Here is a 21350-nt window from a genome sequence, read left to right on the forward strand (position 1 = left end):
GAAACTCTCTCCAGTTATTTAATTCTTGCTGTGTTTGTGGAAATAATACATTGTCTACACTTGTTTAAATAAACAGGGTTGCAGCACAGACTTGTCCAAAAAGTGACTTTTATGAAAGTTACTGCATATCAGCTTTGAAAGTAAATAAGATAATTTGTGTTAAACTTCTTTGGGAGGACACATTTCTTAAAAACCAAAACGGTGTTAATTTGGTGTAGCATAGCTCACTTTAAAAGGGACACAAACAAAGCAGAATTAAGGCCATTTAACAATTATGGAAGCGAAATATCCTCAAATACATCTGAAACAACTTTAAAAAAAACAATACGTATTTTGTTTTGGATTAAGTATCAGTAAGTGATGTGTACAGACAAGTACAGGACCAGAAAGTACATCACCTTTCTTTTTCTTTCCTTCATTTCCATTATTGTCAGGACTAAAATGGGAGAAAGGAAAAAAAAAGAAAAAAGTGGAAGTCCTTAATAAACTCATGGTGCCATAATGGGTAAGACTCATGTTCTACAATGTTAAATACTCTGGTTTTGACAGAGAAATACTCAGAGATCGACTAGACTAATGTAACTTACAACAATTACCACTACTTCATATGAATAAGAAATTGACATACCTGGAAAAACATTATCAAGGTACCAAGAAAGTATTCCATACAGAAAAGCATCAAAAAGCATCATTTTAATGGAAAACAGAAAACTATATTCATCTCCTTCCAAGGGACTGGTTCTGATGTTACCCCACTGTAGGCCAAGACCTTGCTCTTCATAGCGCGACAAGTATTCTGTACCAAAACCAAAAGCTACTTGAGAAAGCAAACTCTGGAATAAAGAAAAAATGTCATGAACTCAGACAGATGGACATTTTCTAAAGCAAGAAAAAAAAAAAAAAAACAAAACCAAAGACCTTTGGGGACTGGACTTCAAAACTCAATAATGCCTAAAAAATAATCGGGAAAAGTGCTTTCACTTTTATATCAGACTGGAATGTCTAATCCTCTGAATGGTGGCAATTCTAAGCAATATTTAGCCATAACAGACTGAATTCAACCTTGGCCCCACTTTATTTAGCAACAAAAAACCCTTCAAACATTTTATTTTTTTTTCTATAAATGTCTCTGTTCAGAAAATACTATATATTCATCAAGAAGTTCGCAGTGTACACTTTGCCTATATTGGAGAAACAAAATATCTGAGTGTATGGGGCAGGGACAGTGTGAGTAACAAGACAAAGTATACCAGATGCTCAGGATAAGGAAATCTGCAAACATCCCCTGCTACTGTTTTTTCACACAACAAACTAATAAACCAGCACAGCATCCAAAAGTTGTCTTCAGTGTTGCTTTGCAAAAACACATAAAGAAAGGGCATGGTGCTGTTTAACAGGATATGTAGTTCAGCCAGGAATGACAGACAAGAAGGATCCTGACAGCAACTCCCAGTGAGGCATTATCATAGTGTGCTAAGTAAAAAATGTTTGGTTTTCAGCAATCATTCATTGTTCAATTACTTTATTTGTCCTAAAAATGTTACTTTTAATTCAGACCCCTCTCCACATGCACAACCCCCCTGTAACTCTTGTAATTAGCTGTTCTTCAGAAGCCAACCTTTGGACAACAAATGTAAGACCAAACATACTAGGAGCAGAGAAAAGCATTCATGGCTTCTGGCTAGCAAACGGTCTTACATTGGTCCCCTCTCCCTCACTTTAGGGTGAGAAGAGAGTTATCTTCGTGTTAAACTGTGCACAATTTCCAAAAAGTAATCTTTTTTCCTTCTCAAATCAGAATCTGTCATGGGCCAACCCTACTCATTTCCTTGTAAAGGCTTATTCGCTTGCAATCTCTAAGTATTTCAGAGGTGTGTCTCTCTCTGAATGAAAAAAGCAAAGGCAAGGAGGTGTGCAGTTCTTTGTTACTCACACATGGATAGCGAGAAGGGCATCTTCAATGTGAACCCCTAAATACCACATAATGAGTGAAAGGCTTACTGCTAAGATCTTCAGATTAACAGTCATGCGGTCTTGCCAGACAAAGCAGACAATGTGAGGCAGGTACAAGGTGAAGTACAGGACTCCACTGCAGGCAGCTGCCAGATTTGCTTTGGAGAAGAAGGTGCTGAACAAGAAACACTGCATTATAGTGGCTGTAGTGAAGGTCAGTAGGAATAGGAAGAAGAGAAGTGGACTGCTATAATGTAGCACTTGGCCGCACTGTAGGCAAAAGGAAAACAGATGAATTAGAAGTACTGTCACATTTTGAACTAGCAGAAAAGGTCAGAATTGCCATTGACACATAACCTGTAATAAGCAGTAAGCCAGTCTTTCTTACCCAATACATCTAATTTGCCCAAGAGTAATGTTTCACTACTTGAGGTCATTACAAAAACAAATCCTTTATTTAACTTTATCCCTGCTTTTGAATTGTGACTACAGGTCAGTACCACAGGCTGCAACGTTCATATTTGTATTTGATGTCTGAGCTAAGTTCAAAACTGATTGAAAACACATTATGTCCTTGTCTTAATATGCAAATGATTCTAAGCAAGATGTGCCTGCATGGAAATTCACACATTTTAAATAAAACTATCCGAACTGTCATAAGAATTTTTCATTGATCTCTTCTTATCTTCTCCTCAGTCCACGTGCTCATATGCAAGAAAGATGACGTAAGGAAGCCTGACAAAATGCATCTTAAAAAAATGTAACAGGAAAATTATGAAGTACTTCTTTCTGCCCCTAAATGATATTCAAATTCCAGAAGGCTATCACCGCTGAGGAATCCAACTGCAGTTTCTCTGAACTAATTGTGTACTAAACAACCCTCTGGGTGAACTTCTGATTTTTCTTCCTTTAGATCTTTTGTAGATTGAACATACCCTCTCAAAAAGAGCATGAACTGCTGCTGATTTTCTATTCTAAAAAAATGTTGAGACCTATTTATTAGTCTCAGCATTGTTTCAAGCCTTACAAAAGGTTCAGAATAACTCTACAAGGCTATAAATTAGTCTCAACATTGTACTATACCAGTGGGCCTGTGAGACTGATTTCTTTATCAGCAAAGATGCAGTCTCTTAAAGAATGTATTTACAAATTTGCATCCCACTGACATAGTGAAATTCAGGAAGGGAAGTGAGTTATAGGTATAAACACATTCCTCCCTGGTATTAACTACATCCTGATTCTTAATTAAACCAGCATAGCAAATGAAGGAAGATTTCTCTATCTACCCAAGTTATAATGAAACTGCAAAGAACTAAAACAACATCAGGGCAGGTTGATTAGATAGAGTGGATTCAATTATAACTACACATTTATACCAACACCAGTTCCCCACATTAGAAAAGATGGAAGGGCATTCTTGCCCATCAAAATGTTACAGATTTATGCAACTAAATAGAGCAGCCAGGAGACACTTTCTCAGGTGAAAGAGGTAGGAGGTGGGCCTCAAAGACAAGAACCAAATTGCTCTAAAATATTAGAAAAATAACAGCAATTCTGAGCCACAGAAGCAAAAGATATTTTTTTGTTTTCAGTCAGGGAGCAAAACGTTGAGGCTGTTCTATCTCTTTTTGCATTGCAATAGTGTCATAAATTCTAAGTAGGCAAGCACTGAATATTATAAATGAATCACATATGGTGAATTTAAGATTAAGATTCCTCATATTATGACCCCCTCTATTTAAAGCAATGATTAATATTTATTGGGACCTTTGTAGAAAATACAATACATGGAGTAATCGGCTTGATGGATTGTTCTGAGGGAGCTCTCGCAATAAATCTTACTGGTGAATTTATCTTTCGGTCTCTGCTAAGTGCTCATACTGTCATGAGGTCTGCTTACATTAATGTGTCTGCTATGTGCTGTGATCAGAACAGGCCACCAACTGTTCCCCACGAATGGCTCCTATATCTACCCAAACTGGTATCACCAATGCAAACACAACAGGGAGTTTGGGAGTTTCTACTGTCTTTCCTGCCGTCATTCTTACCATAATCAGTGCTGTGAGAAGGAATGTGCTCACAGCCATCACGATGAAGCTGTCTAGGAACCAAGTGCACCAAATCACCCCATTGGTGATGCCCCTGTTCTTCATTGCCTCCTTCAGACGCATTTCCTTCTCCAGCACTATACTTTTCACAGTCATGGAAACAGAATATATCCAAGCTAGCACCATGAAGATGGGAAAGGAGCGGTTTAAGGTGATCATAAAGCTACCAAAGCAAGAAGAGAGGACGAATGAAATTTAGGTAAAACAGAGAAATATTAAGATAAAAAGCAAGAATGAAAAGGAACAGGAGTGGGGAAGAATGCATTCATTAAACATGGGACTGGAAATTCTCAGTCTGAACTTTAATATGTTACTAGTGAACTTCACAAGCAACCTAAGTACTTATGAATAAATTGTTGCTTCACTTCCATGAGATAGATAAATGTTATTTCTGTTTTACAAAGAGGTCCTAAGAGACGCTAAAAGCTACAGAACATGCAGTTCTGTTGGGGCACAAGAATACATCTCTCTTCACAGTGAATTGCCACAATGCTTTTGCTATGGTGTACAAAAAAAATAAGACATGCTAATATTAACGATTTGGGAGTGTTGCTGTCTTTTTATGCTCCCAGGAGTCACTGGAAAAGAGTGAAATATATTAAGCATTAAAAGCATCAGGTGCTGCCAGCAAGGCTGCCAAAATTCATCGAAACCATGACTTGGAAAATATGTTGTGACCGTCTCACACAGTGCCACTTCCAAAACAGTGTTGGGACAGGCTGCTGTGTGTGTTCCTCCACACAACGAAGGTGCTGCTCCCTTCCTCCATCCTTCCCCCCAGCTTCCATTGCTGTTCAGCCCTTGCATATGCTCCTTTGATAAAGCACTGCCACAAGTATGTTCTCATGGCGAAGAAAAGATTTTTGGGTGAAAAAGCAGAAAATATTTTCTACTAATCTGGGATTGCAATTTTTCAACAAAATTACCTTGAAGCCCAAGTGGACTTGATTGGCCTTAAAGGCCAAGAGCTTAGAGCTGCCAAAAACTAAAAGGAGCAAAAATCCTTCAGATTTCTAAAACTGAGCTCTACAGAACTACATTTTTGCCATATATTATCATAGCTACTTCATGGTCTAAACAAATGGAAAATTGTCACTTTTTTCACCAACAATTCCCAAAGAGCAACTTGACCTCCTGAAATAAAGCCGTGTTTTTGTGGAATGGCCTTGGGCACACTAGGTTTTCCCTGTTGGTGGACCCATGCAACCCAGCACTAGACCATGCACAGTGCAGCATACATGCTCACCATGAGGATGTATTTGCTTCACTTAAGCAGGCTCTCTGCAGAGAGCTTCACTGGCTATCAGCCCCAAAATGTGTAGGGCTGCTGCAGGCTTCAGAGAACTTTTGCATATCTGAGGTTTCTGCCCTACAGTATTCACAGTGGGGAGGACATAAACAGCAGGATTGCTAGGGCGACTTTTTGTCAGGCTAACAGGTAATGACAGGTTAAATCATGTGTCTGCAGTCTGCATTTATCTGAAGTACTAGCATTTGCCTGCACGGAACATACTGACAGAACTGTGTAATGATTTCTATAACCTTTTTTTTTTTCCCCTTAAGTGAAATTTATACCAAGACAGTTGCAGCAGCACAGATTGCAGCATTGGAACAGGCACACTGTGAATGCAGAAGTGGCACCACTTCATAAAATGTGGAGCACATGTGCTGGTTGAGGCAGTGCTAACGAAGGCCATAGCAACCACAGACGCTCCAAGGCCCACGTAGTCATGAAATCTCCACGGCCAGGAGGTGCTCTTTCTCTCTTCCTCTCCCTCCCCATGCCTCCTCTGCCCTCCCTCTTTCTTTTATTACAGAGCAACAAATTTCTTTCTCCTTTAGCTTTTTTATTCTGTTTTTCACCAAGGAAAGAAATTCTTGGAATCCTTCACTGGAGTTATGTGAGATTTAAGACAAAACCAGTCAATCTCAACAAAAATCCATGGATGGGAATTAGGCAAAAAGAAGGTTTGGTAAGATCAGATAATTGCTGAAAACTGTAGCACTTGCAAGGAAAGGAAAAGGACTGATGTTAACAGAAACCAATGCCATACAACCAGCTTTACTGCAGGTACTTATGATTTAGTTATAAATGGGATAATATTTACAGATGTGGTTAGGATTCTGGAAAGAAAAAGTTTCAAGAGCCTAAAGCGTCTTGAAATTCTGCAAGGCCTGTAGAAAGCTGGATATCTTCAAAGAACAAAAACTACTGCTGTGGGCATTGTTATATCTAGATATGAATAAGTCTAGGGTTAGGGTTTGGTAATACACTTGAAGAGATTGGGTTGTTGGATTCTTCAGAACTTACAATGACAGAAAGAGAGGCACCAAATCCACTGGGACAAGCAGTGTTTGTTCAATTTTTCTTGAAGAAACAGTACTTTTGATATAAATAAAGGTAGGTTTTAGAGATGTAATTAGGGGAAATAGCTTTAACAATACTTCTGTGGGTTCCACATGGCTAACTGAAGGAGGTAGTCTTGGTTATAACACAGGTTAGTGCTTTGTGTTCAGTTTTCCTACCAGTACTGGTCATACATTAGAGCACGAAGCTCAGTGCCAGAGTTAGATAAAAACAAGTATTAATCAGAATTAAAAAAAAATAACTATTCTTACTCACACATCATCCACAAAACATGGATATGGCATTTGCTGCAGATAAATTCCTATTGGCACTTCAGTGTTGGTCTGGGTCTTTATAATCCCATGCTCAATCATGTCTTGGAGATACGCAAAGCCTCCCCATATGTAACGTAAATCGTCCACGGGATCAGCTCTTGGACCAGGATCCCAGTACCTAAAAAGAAAATTCATATGGAAATCATTTGGGTAAACAGTGACTTTAAGAAAAATAAAAAATAAAAAATCTTAACTACTAAAATTGTATGGGCACTGCCTGGAGTTGCCCCTTCCAGATTTTGGTCTGTCTGACCAATAGTCTGCTTGACTTGCTTGAGAAAGTTTATGACCTGGAAGGTTCTTCTGTTTCCTTTAATTTTTTCTCCATTTACACAGAATAGCAGTTTTGGCCAAAAACATGTATAAATAAATTGTGTGTCAGAGTAATTGTTCTAGAATAGAAATATCTGTATCTGTAATACAGTATCCCTGGAGATTGAACTGGAACAGTTGGGTTGCAACCATCAGACACTATTATATTCACTGTTATATTCCTTTATGTAGACAACCCTGAGAAATCATTTCTGTTAACCCTTTAAGAAGTGAGTCCATGTGAAGGGGGACTTGAGGAGAAACAGCAGAGAAATTCTGCTATCCAGGTAGAGGAGAGCTGGGTCACAACCTGTGTGGGACCTCCTTGTTCACCTCTCCCAGTAACAGAGCCAACTGAAAACTTGGGGCAGGTTACTGAACAGAGTCTGAGCAGAGCCCTTTCCTCTGCCATGTATGCATGCACTTACCCACTGCCTGGCCTAACTGTCACAGGAGTGATACCACTGGTGTCAGTGCCTGGTAACTGGAGATGGATTCTGCTCTGCATTACATACCAAATACTGCTGAATACAATTGGGTTTCATGCATGTATCCAAGGCAGGTTATAGTGTCCCTTTATTTCTCATATTCAAAAGACGGCAGGCAAGAACTGAGAAGGAACCATCACCTACCTGTCTTTGATTTTGTTTGTTTTCTCCACTGCATCTATGTCCATCCGGATCTTGTATTTCACATGTGGTGGAAGACTGCTTGCTATAGGCTCTATGTCTGGAAAAACCACACCAGCCCAGAATTTGTTTTCCTCTAGCAGGTGAAGGGCTTGATGAGTCAGCTGGGTTTCATCACGATAACCTTCAAATTTATCCAAGATCAAGCACTACAAATAATCACAGAGAACAATTGCACTGGAGTAAGTTAGCAAGAGATATGCATTAAAACAAACATCAGTGGCTAACAACTAAAGAGGAAGATAGGCTCATCTGAAGTAGTTGCCATTTCACTGCAAGGGTGTACAAGAAAAATCAGAAAAATAATTAGATTTACCATCAAAAGGGAATCTCTTCATCTCAAACTGGCAATAAAACTGTGTGAAGAAAGACTGTAAACTCTACAAATTCCATCATTGTTTATCTGTAAAATTGCAGGCTTAGGTTTGTATCTTCATCTTCTTCCCTTCAGAAGGAGCAAGACATTACCAGAGAGTAGAAGTACTTAACTTCCTAATGGACTGAGAAGATATATATTCAATTGTCTTCCTTCATAAAATGCCATGACGCTAGCTTATTTGATCTTAAATATTTGATTTTATCTTCTTGATCACCTCTTGCAGGTCAATAACCAAGAATTATTCTACACCAAAGGGCTCATAAAGGCAACTTGTTATTTAACAGACATCTTAAAGACTCCTTTATTTAACCCTTCCCTGTGACAAAATATACTTCATTGTTTAGAAGTTGAAGTATCACTGTTTAATGGTATCTATAATGGAAATATATATTTAAACTGGCAAAAGAACAAAACAATGCTTAAGTTGAAAAAATTGTTTTGTAGCTTTGTGACACTGCATCCCATTTTGTAAATGTTGATTCTCCTTGTTTGCTTTATAGGATTGAACTGCATAGAATTTCCTATCAGAAAGCAAAATAAGGCAGAAAAAAAACTTTCTGGTTTGTATTGCAGAGAAAAATTAAAATTAGACTGGTATCTATAGTTTTTGGTGGTGGTGCTGTTTTTTTTGTTTGTTTGTTTGTTTGTTTGTTTTTTTAAAGTTTATCCCACATATTTAACTGAGTTCTGGTACTCAGTTTTGTTAGTCCTGCCATGTGACTTTGTCTTCGTACTGTCATTACTGTGTCTTTGCAGTGTCTGATGGACTATTAGCTATTTCTTTGTGATGAGGTGGCCTGGAATTCTGTTCAAGGGACTTTTACCAGCTGCAGGAGAATGCATGTAGTTCTGCAGGGGAATCTGGAAACAGCACTGGCAAAGTTATGACAGACAAGTGATCTTGTCTAGATTTTCACTGCTGAATGCACAGTGTCTCGACTACGCTGAGGAACAGTACAGGCTTTACCCAGGTGTCCAGTAAAGGAAGTAGCAAGGATTCAAAAGAGGAAACACAAGTGCTTATGGTTTTCCTTGAGAGCAGAAGGAAACCAAAGCCTGTGTAAGAACACATCAACGTTGCAATAATTGAGCCTGTTTGGAAGTGAAAAGAGATTTTATATTGTAGTCTACTAGCCAAAAACTAGAATTCTTTCCCTTAACATTAATTGCATCCAAAACAAATGCTGTATGCTCTACCTAGGCTTTTTTCTCGGTGAACTGCAACACAGCTTGTGCCTTCAGAAATATTGCTATGTCAAAATTAAGTTGTCTTCCACTTACTGAAATTTATTTCACATCTTCTCCCAGTAATTATTTAGCAATTAAAAATGGCCCCATGAAGATCAGAAAACCAAAACTAAAATACCAAGAAGAGGGTTGGAATATGAAAATAGAATTAAGTATAAAGAGGTATTTAGGTTTAGCTGCTCCATGGCCTAAGGTAATCAAAGGGAGTAACAGGAATTCTTGGTGTGGTGAGGATAAGCAGCTACTTCATAACTTGTGGGATTCTCAGCTGCACCACAGAAATCTGGAGTCTCCAAATAGTGCTGCTGGCAGCACACCTCCTTCATTGTATACTATAGTGAGGAGTAGGGTGTCCTTGAAAAGCAGCTGTTTGTTCCCTTTGTGCTTGGCACAGTGTGAAAACATTCTCAAATGCTAGCAACTCACTGTAAACAGCAGACTTAAAAGAATTAACTTATTACAAAGAATTTTAGGACACTAAGATCTATTACCAGGTATAACAACTGCCCTGATATTGGCCATGTTCAACCACTGACCTACAGCAAAGCAATATATTTCACCCAGCTTGAGTAAGAAATAATTCTGCTAACATCATGCAAAACACCATCAGAATTAGCAGAACTTTGTGCATAAGTCTTATTGCTCCCTGTTGTAGTAGCTATAAGAAGGCAGATAAACCTTCAGTTTCTGCCTTCTTGCAGAGGACGGATAGTCTTTTAATCTGAACTGGACCAAAATCAGGAGAGCTAGGCTTGCTCCTGTTGCCTACAATTAGTACTAATTTTCTCTGTAAACTTTAGGCTCAGCATATTCAACCATTAAATAACTATTTACTCTTCTTTCAGAGATGCTGTACAATATAATTAATCTCTGTAAAGACTCTGAACCTCAGGTGGGAAGTGCTAAATACAGAGTCCACAGGTATTAATATTACTGACAAATGCAAGTTTTTTAAACTCTCAGAGTTAATCTGCAGCACTGCAGGACCCGCTAGTTTTGTCCAGGCTTGTAAGTTTACAAAGAGGCAGCATTTCATTTATCTAACTCAGCAGGAATCCAGACCATATCAGGTCCAGTTCCCAACACATCTTTACCTGCAGTCAGAAAGATACAAGACGAAAAATAATTCCTTGTGTCACTTAGCTGGCTGTGGGAAGAAATGGATGTAGTGGTTTGTCTAGCCCTCTAAAAATAAAATCTTATTTGCACTGGACTTATTAATCTGTGTCTGATGAACTTATCAGTACATTAGATCACTCATGCCAGAATAACCTCATAAAAAGTATCTTCCAAAGTATTTTTTGAATGGCTTTATATTTTAATCTACGTTTTTAGCATTTCTTATTTACATACTTAAACTTCATGTCACTTTCTGCACTGTGACTTTCAAAAATCTTCAGAGAGCCCCAGTAAAAACACAGCACTCCTAGAAAATGGGTGCACAGATTCCAGGAAAAAGAAAGACATCTTGTCAGAAGTGGCTACAGGACAAGTGGAAGTTCCCTATTGGTTTTGATGTATTTTTGATCAGGTGTTTGAAATCCTGACATTGAAATTTCCAACAAAATATTAGCTTCTCTGATGATGGTCATTTTGAAATTAGTGGCCTGTCAGTTATTAAATATTAAAAAAATATATTTTTTTTCTTTGAGGAAAAATTCACTTTCTGCTTCTTAGTATCAAAATGTGTTCAGACATTCAATCAACATTTTGAATGTGAGAGGTAGCAGGAAGAGGGTGGTGAGGCACTGGAACAGGTTGCCCAGAGAGGCTGCGGATGCCCCATCCCTGGAGGTGTTCAAGACCAGGTTGGATGAGGCCCTGGGCAACCTGATCTAGTGGGAGGTATCCTTGCCCGTGGTAGGGGGGTTGGAATTAGATGATATTTAAGGCCCCTTCCGACCTGAGCCATTCTATATGATATGATTTAGAAATCGTCAAATTTAAGCTTTTTCAGAATAAAAAATATTTGTGTTCTTGTTCTACTGTATTATTTTAGAACATTTTGTTAGTATTGAGATGAAATTTGAAACAAATGAAGATACCTTATACTTTTAACTGTCTTGTCTGTTGCCACAGACTCCACGCACTGCCTACTGTGCTTCAGGATATTCTCTAGAATGATTCTGAGCAGTGGAAGGGCTGACCTTACCTCCAGATACTGACTGAGCAAACGCAGAGCTTGGTCTACAACACTGAAGATGTCCCGCCAGTCAAAGTCCACCATTCCCTTCTCCCTGGATCCCGGAGACCCATTGTGGAGAAAGTTGATAATGTGTTCAGCAGTTAAGCCTTCAGCACCCATCCGTCTGTTCAAGAAGTCCCTCACTGTAGGGTGCTTCAGAGAGTCCTGTGGAAATACATCAGAACAGCTTCACTACAATTATTCTCTTCACGTGTTCTGTTTAGCCAGAAAGGTTTCCATTTCCACAGTTCTTTCTGAGCTACCAAGAAGTACAAAAGGGTATGTTAAGGAAGGAATTTTATAGATGGGTAATTGCACAGCTGAACAGGAGGTGAGAATTGAAGACTAAATGAAAAGAAATTTATCCTTGACTATTTATTGCATATTTTTTCCGCATAAGCAAGAGGATAATTTAAGAGAAATAAATATGAAAAAACAAATGTTTTCTTCAGTATGAACTTCTATAAAAACTCCAGCTACAAACAATACTTGTATCCAGAGTCAGATCTAAGGGAAGAGAAACTAAGTAATTTCCTAAGTCAGTAAATTGCTGGGTTCAGAAAAAACATGGTTCTACTGCCTTCTTGGTCTATGTAGAACCCTACAAAATCAAGTTGGTTCTTCTGCTGTTCTTGCACGACATTTTGCAGAGGCCAAGTGGCGATTGCTGTCTTTATTAAGAAATCATTAGCAGACTGAAGAGAGTGTCCAGATCTGAGGTTCTGTCACGAACTCTCTGAAATGCATATAAGACTATCCTTCAAAACAAGCTCTGTAACCAGTCCAACAACTTTAAAGGCTACAAATTCCTTGCTGCAAAGGCTGTGCTTCCAGCCAAACCTCCAAAAAAATTAGCTTCTTAATTAAAGTATAGGATGGTGAAAGGCCGCTCTTACTGAGGCTCTCTGCTAGGTTATAACATACACGGATCATATTCATTTGCAGGCTGTTTTGAAAGAAGTACCACAACTGAGGTCCTACTTCTTCCCAAGCTTTGGTCAACAGTCTGAGGCGTTCAAGTTCCTCAAAAGTGGAGTTTGCCTGAGGAACAAAGCAACAGGAAAGAATGTTTAGAATGCTAGGGAAAGAAACACACAGAATTTATAATCCAAGCATTCAGTGACAGTGAAACGTGTAACTTATGAATGTTGTAGTTTTTACCTTTAGTACTTAATAAACTTGCTTAAATGCCAGAAATATTAATATTCCTCAAAAAAGAAACTCTTAAAATCCAACTGGAATCAAAGTCATTTTGAACAAAATTCTTTTGTTTGTGTAATGAGAAAAACAAGAGCCCACATTAGCCCCAGTTAATTTCAATTTGTTTAACTACTCAGGTTTTAGGTAGAATGATTTCCTCCTCTCTTCTTTCCGTTGATTATTTCCCTCCACTGACTGTAGATGAAGTCTGCCCTAAAGAATGCCTAAAGTCGGATGAAATGAATCTAAGCAGTTAAATCAAGTTCACATGTGACCTGGGTTTTACCTACCTTATCACTGTCCATTCACTTACTCTCAACATCTAGTCTCAAGACAGTTCAATAGAGTTCATTTCCAGAATGGAAGATGAAACTGCAATTCAACACTGAGAAAGTGTTTTTAGGCCAAGAAGTTTTCACAGAACCCCAAGCAACTTTTTGCCATTTTGTCTCTTTTCTGGCTTTCTTTCCTTTGCACCACATATGCAACAGTTCTGAGATAGCAGAAGTATGACATCTTATACACTAATATCAATCCAGCATCCTAATTTATGAAGTCAAAAATATTTATTCTTTCAATGTATATATTACTAAACCACTATGTTGCTATTGGTTTGTAATCTCTCAGTGTCAGGTCTCCATGAGTCTATGCAAACCTCATAGCAGCACCATTAAAATTCTTCCTGGCACAGAGCTGCTAATGTTCCTACATCTGTAAAATATGTATGAACATTACTATTTTTGTTAGTGTAAATGTGGGAACATGCCAACAAAAATGCTACTTGAGCTAGAAAAAGCTTGTAGTGTGGACCAAGGCAGGATGAATTAATGAAGATCTGTCTCCTGTTTCTGTAAATGAAGACTAACTATCCCTCCTCTGATGATCACCAGAGCAGGACTTCTAATGAGAAAATCTGATTAGTTTGACATAGGTGGCTTGCTGTTTTTCAAAGGATATTTCTTAGAATGCATTTGTTTTTTTTCAGAAATACACATATTTACATTTCAGAATTTCTTACATTTTTTAGGATTTGCCGTACAGACGGTGAATCAGGAGCAACGAGAATTTTTCCCATCAGCAGGGGCTTCACAGCACTCCAGGCTATTTTGGTTAAAGGGTTTGATTCCAAGTTCTGGATCAATGCATTACAGAAGGGTGCTAAAGACAGAAAGACAGACAAATCCTTAAGTAACCCTCCTTAAATCTTACCACACATAACATCCTGCAGGGCTTTTTACTAATGACATGGACCATTTAAAGCATTTTCAATCTGAATGGGTTAAGCACATTTTCCAATGTAGAAGTATGTCTGAAAAGATGGAAAAGACTGTAGTAGATTTTGTAGTTCAAACTCTCTGGAAGGATTGAGAACTTGATCCTACAATAACTTAGAACTAAGCATTTTCCTGTAAGCATTTCTATCTTACCATGGATTAGTTACTTGTAAAGTATTCAACTATTTTGTTCCCTGAATAAAGAAAGGGGAGTACTGAGTCTTCTCCAGGTCTCGTGGAGGTTCAGACATATGTAGAGCCAAGTACAACACAAAAAGTGAAATCTATGATTCCCTTCACAGGCAAAGTGTTCACTGTACTTTGCAAGCACACAAATATATCCATCATGGCAGAAGGGACAGACAAATCTAATATCAGCTATGATATGAATGTTAGCATAACAAAAATTGCTGGTGGTCTCAATATAGAGAAAAACTAAACAGCAAATAAAAAGGACATAATAATGATATAAAATAATGAATGGTAGAAAAGAAAAACATTTCTATTACAATAGCAAGAAGATAAGTGAAGAAATCAAAGCAAAAACATTTTAAAGTTATAAATGGAGTTAATTTCTATGTAAGATTTAATTAACCTGTAGAACATTATTGCAACAAAATATATGTACTTTTATGCAGGAAAAGAAAACCAGCCACCATACATCATATTAAGTGTTATTTAAAAGGAGAGTTTTAAAGATTACTGCACTCCAGGCCAACAATCAAGAGACTTCCAAATAAATTTGTCTTGGAGAAAAGTAAATCGAGAATGATGCACCATAGAGTTTCCTGAACCTTTTTCAGAAGTATCTAGTTCTTCCTGATATCAGTAGCATATATGAGAAAATAAGGCAGTGGAAATGTTTTAATTATGATGATGATGTTTATGCCTTCATATTGAAAGTTAATGTGTGTTTCTGTCAGTTCTCAATTCCTGGTCTTCTTTGCTTTCAGTTAAAAAGTACATTTGAGCAAAACTATTTCATCTGTCCCTAATTTCCCCAATTAACTACTTTAAAATGTTATTTCATAAAAGCCATAGTGGTATTCTAACATAAGCTTCACTTGTCTACACTCTCTGTCACAGTTTGATGGAAAAACTTACTGGTTGTATTATCATAACGATAACTGGATTTCTTTGTAGAGTCAATCCCCAGGAAAGCTTTGTAGTTGTTATCTTCATACCAGTTGAAGGAAAGCACTCTGGATCCACCTCCTTCTGGGTAGCCACAGAAAAGATCAGACATGGAGCTCACCAAGTGGCCTAAGGATTCAGTTCTTCCATCTTGTACAAATGGTTTTAAAACCTTGAAAAGGTCCTGAACGCTTGGCTTCCTGGTTAGCTGCAGTAAAACAAGACTTCTTTGTTAATTGCAACCCTCAGAAGAAGAAAGTATTTGGAGAGGTCTCCAGTAGTGCACAGACTAGTACAGTCTAGATGTAGTTAGAACCTCATCCTTTCATCTCCTCTGTGCTGGTCACAGGCACAATTTTCAGTTCTTGTTCTCTCATGTTTATTCTGAAGAAATCAAATGTTTCATAATTGCCAATGCTTATGCCCACATTTATTTTGTAATGAGAGAATAATGAATTTCTAAAGAAAGAGCTCTTCCCAAACAATTCTATTTTCTTTCTGATAAAGCAGATAATAGGAAATAAAAAGAACAAAATGGACAAAGAACTACAAACTATTCAGAAAAGTGATGCCATCTATTAGCAGACCACTTACCTTTTGTGCTGCTTGGGAGATATTAGACAGCACCCTCCCCCAAGACCTCAGATCAACACCTGGTGAGTTTCTGTCCAACACACTGGGTAGCTGTGAATACATCAGAAAATACAGATGAGTTTTGGATAGTTTCTACATGACAACAGCTAATATAATGAGAAGAAAATCCAGACAGCATCTCTTCAGTTCAAATGCTTTGAATTATTTGTAACACTGCCTTCTGAGATTTGTGGGACCACAAACCCATAACCCAAGTGCAAATTCTCACAGCAGCCTGAGTAAGTTGTCTTACTAATATGAGGCTGAAACAGTCACAGGCCACTGAAAGTATAGCTTGGGATGTTTTGCTTATCTAAGCCCACAATACCAAAAGGTACAAAAATAAAGGAGCAATGCAGGAACTGCGATTTATGAGAAGCTGTTTCTCAGAGGCTATTCTTCCCGTGAGATGCAGAGACTCTTACTAACTTCTGAATTTAACAAGTGATGTGATTCAGAAGCCTCTGCTTGCCATGGAGGTAAAATACCCAGTAGTAGTTCTGAGATCTCCTGATTTTGGAGACTGGTTCTTAAGGTCTGTTAGATCTGCCAGAAACAAGATCTGCTTCTCCAGGCTCCTGCAGACTGACCAAATGGCCTTTCTGCCAGAAGTTAACACTTCAGTTATCACTGGCTTTTTAAGAAACAGGTGACACCGTGGCATGCTGCCACTTACTACTTTGCTTGCATCATTGCATCCCTCTTTGTCAACTCTCTGAAGAATCATGTGTGCACTTGGTGTTAGCACTCCGAGGTTTTTACAGGCATTTATTTCTCAAGTATTACAAAAAGAAAAAAAAAAGAAAAAAAAAAGAAGCAGGATTTTTGAATAGACCATAATATTTATTAAATAAGCCTCTAAAAAGATTTCCCAAGACTGTGCAGCTATACACCCTGCTTATTCCCTGCCATTTCTTTCAGTCAGTTGGTAGTTAAAAAAGCAAAAGACAGAGCTGCACTATGTAGGCACCTGGCAGGGAATCACAGCAGCAAGAGTTTTTATGGAAAGCTTATGTTTGCATGTTCTGATCTGTCACTTGCAGTAGAGGCAGGAAGTATACGCAAGTACTGCTTCAAAATATACCTTTCCTTTTTCACTTGAAGGGAACCAGTTTCTGCACAGATTATACAGCATTCTTGGAGCACTTGTCCTAACCTGGCCTTTTTGAAACTATGAGCAACAATATTGTAAACAACATGAAACAAACCAGAGAAAAGCCTGGGCTAAATATGGAATTAAGAACCTCTTTCCTGTAGCTAGAGGAAAAGAAGGAAAAATAGGGGCAAAGTTGCATATGTTTTTTCCTAAGTATTATTTCTTGCAGGAGGCACTCTGTAGGAGCCAGGTCTTAAAAGAAATGTTCTAAAAGGACTGAGTTTGTACTCAAGTTAGTTCATGTTCTCTAGGAGCACACAAAAGACAGGATCAACAGGGATTATATACAAACTACGCACATGTTTGACCTAAATATCAGAGCATATAGTTAGGAATGTGTATTGACCCTTAGCACAGAGGGGAACAAAAGCTTTCTCCAAAATGTTTATCCAACTATTCTCACATTCACTAGAATTAAAGATAGTGTTGTAAAACAAACAAACAAACAAAAACAAAAGAAAAAACAACAAGAAATGAACATTGAAGAGTTTCCTTCAGAAAACAGAAAGCCCAGTTCTGTGTCTATTTTTAGAAAGGGAAAACAATCAGAAGCTTTCAGAAACTCACCACAGATTCTTATCAGGACTGGCAAAATCACACAGGCTCAGTGAATGTCTGCCAATGCTAAAATAATCAAACACTAATTTGGCTGGTGTGTCAATTAAAGCTTCTGGCATCCTGTGTTCCCAGTTCTGAGTAACTCAAAGTTGAATTAAATCCATGTTAGATGAACTGTGATGTTTCCAGCTGTGGCAGGAAAGTCTGATCAATGCTTTCTAACTTCAGCAACTCCCCATATGCTGCCTGTTGTATACAGCAAACTGTCAATGTGATGATCTCATGACATTTATTTACAAGGTGAAAAACAGCAAATTAAATTTAGAGTTGCAAAACGCAAAGTCACAAACATGGGAAAAAAACATCATCATCATACATAGTGATGGGCTATCACCTGGAAAGAGACCTTGGAGTCTTTACAGTTAGTTCTCTGAAAGCATCAGCTCCGTGTTCAGAAGACAAATGGAATATTAGAAAACACTAGGAAAATAACAGAGAGCAAGAACAAAAAATACCATTATGCTCTCATATATATATATATATATCCATGACACATGGAAATACTGAACTCTGGCTGCAGAAGCAGTTAATTTATGGCAAGGACACAGTAGAAATATGAGCAGCACAAAGAACAACAACGAAAATGAACAGAAGGAAAAGCTTCTGTAGAAAGAGTAATGAAAACCAGTACAACTTGTTTCAACAAACAAATAAAAAGGCACATATGGGTATCCCAATTCAAGTTGCATCACGACTGTGATTTCAGAGTAAAATCCCGTCATGCTGGATGGAGCAAATACAGGATGGGTTGTATGGGAGTATTTCAGATCTCTCAGCAGGGTCCAGATAGGTCTTCCTGAGCTCTGTTCTTTTACACAGACTAGGAATGCCAGATTCCACAAACTTTTTAAAATTTTATTTGAATCTTTTAGTTATCTTGTAAGTGAATTTCATCTGTTACCTCCCAAAGCATGCTCCAAACTGTCTAGTGGTCCTGCTGATGTTAGGTTAATAATTGTATATCCATAACTTCACATTTGTGGGGGCAAATAAACAAAGACCTCTCAAAACACTGGCGATGCATTAGAAAGAAAATTCTTGAAGTACAATGAAATATCAGCCAAAAATGACCACATAAGGCAAGATGATTGTGTTAATACTTACCAGCTGAAATAGCTTAAAGAAATCAACATTTGCATACAAGGCATCTTCCACTCTCTGTAGGCTTTCCTGGGAGAGGGCACACATGGTCTTGTGGACAGAAGGGAGACCTCTTCTGCTGCTGAAGATAATAAAGTGGTCCAGGAGCATCTGACTGCAAGCAATGTCCTTCAGAGTCAAGTTGGGTACACCATAGGCAAACTGCAACCAAAAATATTCTTTAATTATTATTATTATTATTTTTGAACCTTCAGACTATGCAGGAACAACTGGAGATTTATCAACAACAGACATCTTGATATCAGCATCTGTCAATATTTTCCTGAATGGCAGGAAGATGTGGTCAGGTGAAGCACTAACTTTTCAGTCACCTTCACCTGATGTTATGCTAGACCACCTCACCTTCAGACAGGTTTTTCTTCTCACTAGTGATTCTTCCTTCCATTGCAGAAGTTCTTATGAGTCTTCTTAGCTTTCTCTCTGTCATCTAAGCATGCCTGAGGCCATGCCATGCAACTCATCCATATGGTTAAGCTTTAACTTGTTTGAAAGTATTTCCTCAGGACCAATCAAATGTGCCACATCACTATAACTTTTGTTTATCCTGGTTTTGCTGTCAGCTGTTATAACTGGAAAAAGACAATTCCGATTGCCTTTGCTCAAGCTTGATTTCCCTCACTATTTTATTTCAGTTATGATTCTTCCACTTCAGTGCTTCCCCACAGCCATTATTCATAGTCACTGTGCACAGGCATACAGCCAGGCTCAACAAAGCCATTTTACATTAAACCACACCCAGCCTACTTATTTCAGCTTCTAATATAAATATGGAACAGAAAATAAAGAAGTTATCTTTAGTGTTTAACCAGTGACAGCAAATTAGTTTATAGTTGAAACCAGTGTAAATACTGTATAACTCCCCAGAAATTGATATATTTACCTAGGACTTGTACTGTCGTAATGGAATACTTTTGGAAGTCTATGATTCAGTTCTACTTGCTTTACAGTAGACAGAATACATGACAATAAAATAAAAAGTAGCACTGGAAATTGCTCAGAGGCTGTTCCCATCCTCTGTACATCTCTTTGCCAGTACAAATTGCATGGAAAAAAGTTCACAACACCATAATGACTCTAAATGCCTACCTTGTTTGAGACAAACACAGACATTCAGACAAATGAGGACTGTGCACTGACACTATATCGTTAGGCTAGATGCTTTTTAAAAACTGCAAAGAAAAAGAAATTGACAAAATATGCATAAAATATAACTTTCTTTAGAAAAATTATCTGCTGAGTATTCCAGTCCTCAAGACATTTGGATCAAAACAAACATACCAAGCCTACACCAGGTGCACATTTATTTCCTAAGTAAATTAACAAGGCCATCTAAGTGATTCTGAACATTATCAAAATTTTGTATCTGCCAGTCTCCTATAATTAGCAGCTGAGACTTGCTTCATGATGCCTGTAAAGAGAAGTATTTAAAAACCTGGATGAATGAGATCAAAATAAAATTAATTTAGTTGCTTTGGAGAGTGGATTCAGGCTTGAGAAGTTATTCATTAAGTGCTTCAGATGTCAGAAGCTACCAGCAAAACTGCAAGTGTGTCTGTGGAAAATCAGGTGAAGAGAGGTATAGAACAAGAGTGTATTTTGTCTATCATGACTGTTCTGAATTTCAGCTTGTGGAGCTGATTTTTACAAAAAATACAGCTGAATTACACCCCGATTGTGTATAGGAACAACAATGCAAAAAAGGGATACGAATTTCTAGTAAAAGTATCTGACAGGTACAGTCCCTATCATCACTATAGATGTACCCACATATTGCCAGAATCTATATTGTATTTGCACTAGGGAGTCCAAGAACAAGTAGAGTAACAAACCCTCAAAGAGTTCTAACATATAACACAACTTAAAAAAACAGGACATACCCGAAAATTAAGCACACAGCAGTAATTAAACTAATTAACCCCTCAGTTTTGTCATCCTTTACATCATTGCTTGATCTTTGAGAATACACAGTCTAAACCATTAGTCCAGGCAGCATGGAAAGCACAGGCTTTCTCTTTGCAAGGGGCTGTTCTGCCATAAGTGGCACAATAAGCACTTAAATCTATTCAGTAGCAGTGACAGTTTACTTACTAGATTATGAATTTTCAAAAATTAAATGACAAATTAACAGTGTGGCCTTAGCTAGTGCCTTTTCACCATACAATTTCACCTACAGGGAATCTACCAGTACAGATATTACTGAGAAAGTGAGATTTGCTTTACAGCAAAGTCAAAACTCACACTGAGAGTGACACAAAGACAGGGCACGTATGTTGCATTGCTAACACAAGTTAGACAGTGTAAAGACATAATGCAAGAGAGGAAATGCAACTGATGGACAGAGTCTTGCAAACTAAGATTTGAATTTGACTGACCTGCTGTCAGTGAAAGAACTTGCTTACTTGCTCAGTCACTACAGTTCTGGAGATGTGCATGTGAAAAGAGTATTTTTTAGCTGCACATGCCTGACCTCACCATCCAGTGTGGGCTGTAATGCAACTGAGCTGTGCAGGGAGGCAGCCTGGGAGCCTTGCTTTGACTTGTGAAATGAGAAAACTGTGACATTAACATCTTTGAGGAGGATTAAACACAGAAAAAAGGACAGGTTATTTACAAACTGT

General features: G+C 38.0%; 1 protein-coding gene across 10 annotated transcripts in view; it reads right to left on the minus strand.

The window, feature by feature from the left end:
- Positions 1-21350, minus strand: part of ABCA4 (ATP binding cassette subfamily A member 4) — an 81595-nt gene that overhangs the window by 37375 nt on the left and 22870 nt on the right. For 8 of the 10 annotated variants that reach the window (XM_067001599.1, XM_067001598.1, XM_067001600.1 and 5 more), the window contains 11 exons: positions 18676-18873; positions 15759-15848; positions 15135-15372; positions 13775-13914; positions 12481-12597; positions 11524-11721; positions 7688-7893; positions 6685-6861; positions 4002-4224; positions 2002-2223; positions 629-833 (listed from right to left, as the gene is read on the minus strand). In XM_067001599.1, coding sequence (XP_066857700.1) covers positions 629-833; positions 2002-2223; positions 4002-4224; positions 6685-6861; positions 7688-7893; positions 11524-11721; positions 12481-12597; positions 13775-13914; positions 15135-15372; positions 15759-15848; positions 18676-18873 — 2014 coding nt within the window. The other 2 variants (XM_067001602.1, XM_067001605.1) reach the window with 2 other exon arrangements.

The sequence above is a fragment of the Anser cygnoides genome, chromosome 8 (genome assembly GCF_040182565.1).
Source record: "Anser cygnoides isolate HZ-2024a breed goose chromosome 8, Taihu_goose_T2T_genome, whole genome shotgun sequence".
NCBI classification, from domain to species: Eukaryota; Metazoa; Chordata; class Aves; order Anseriformes; family Anatidae; genus Anser; species Anser cygnoides.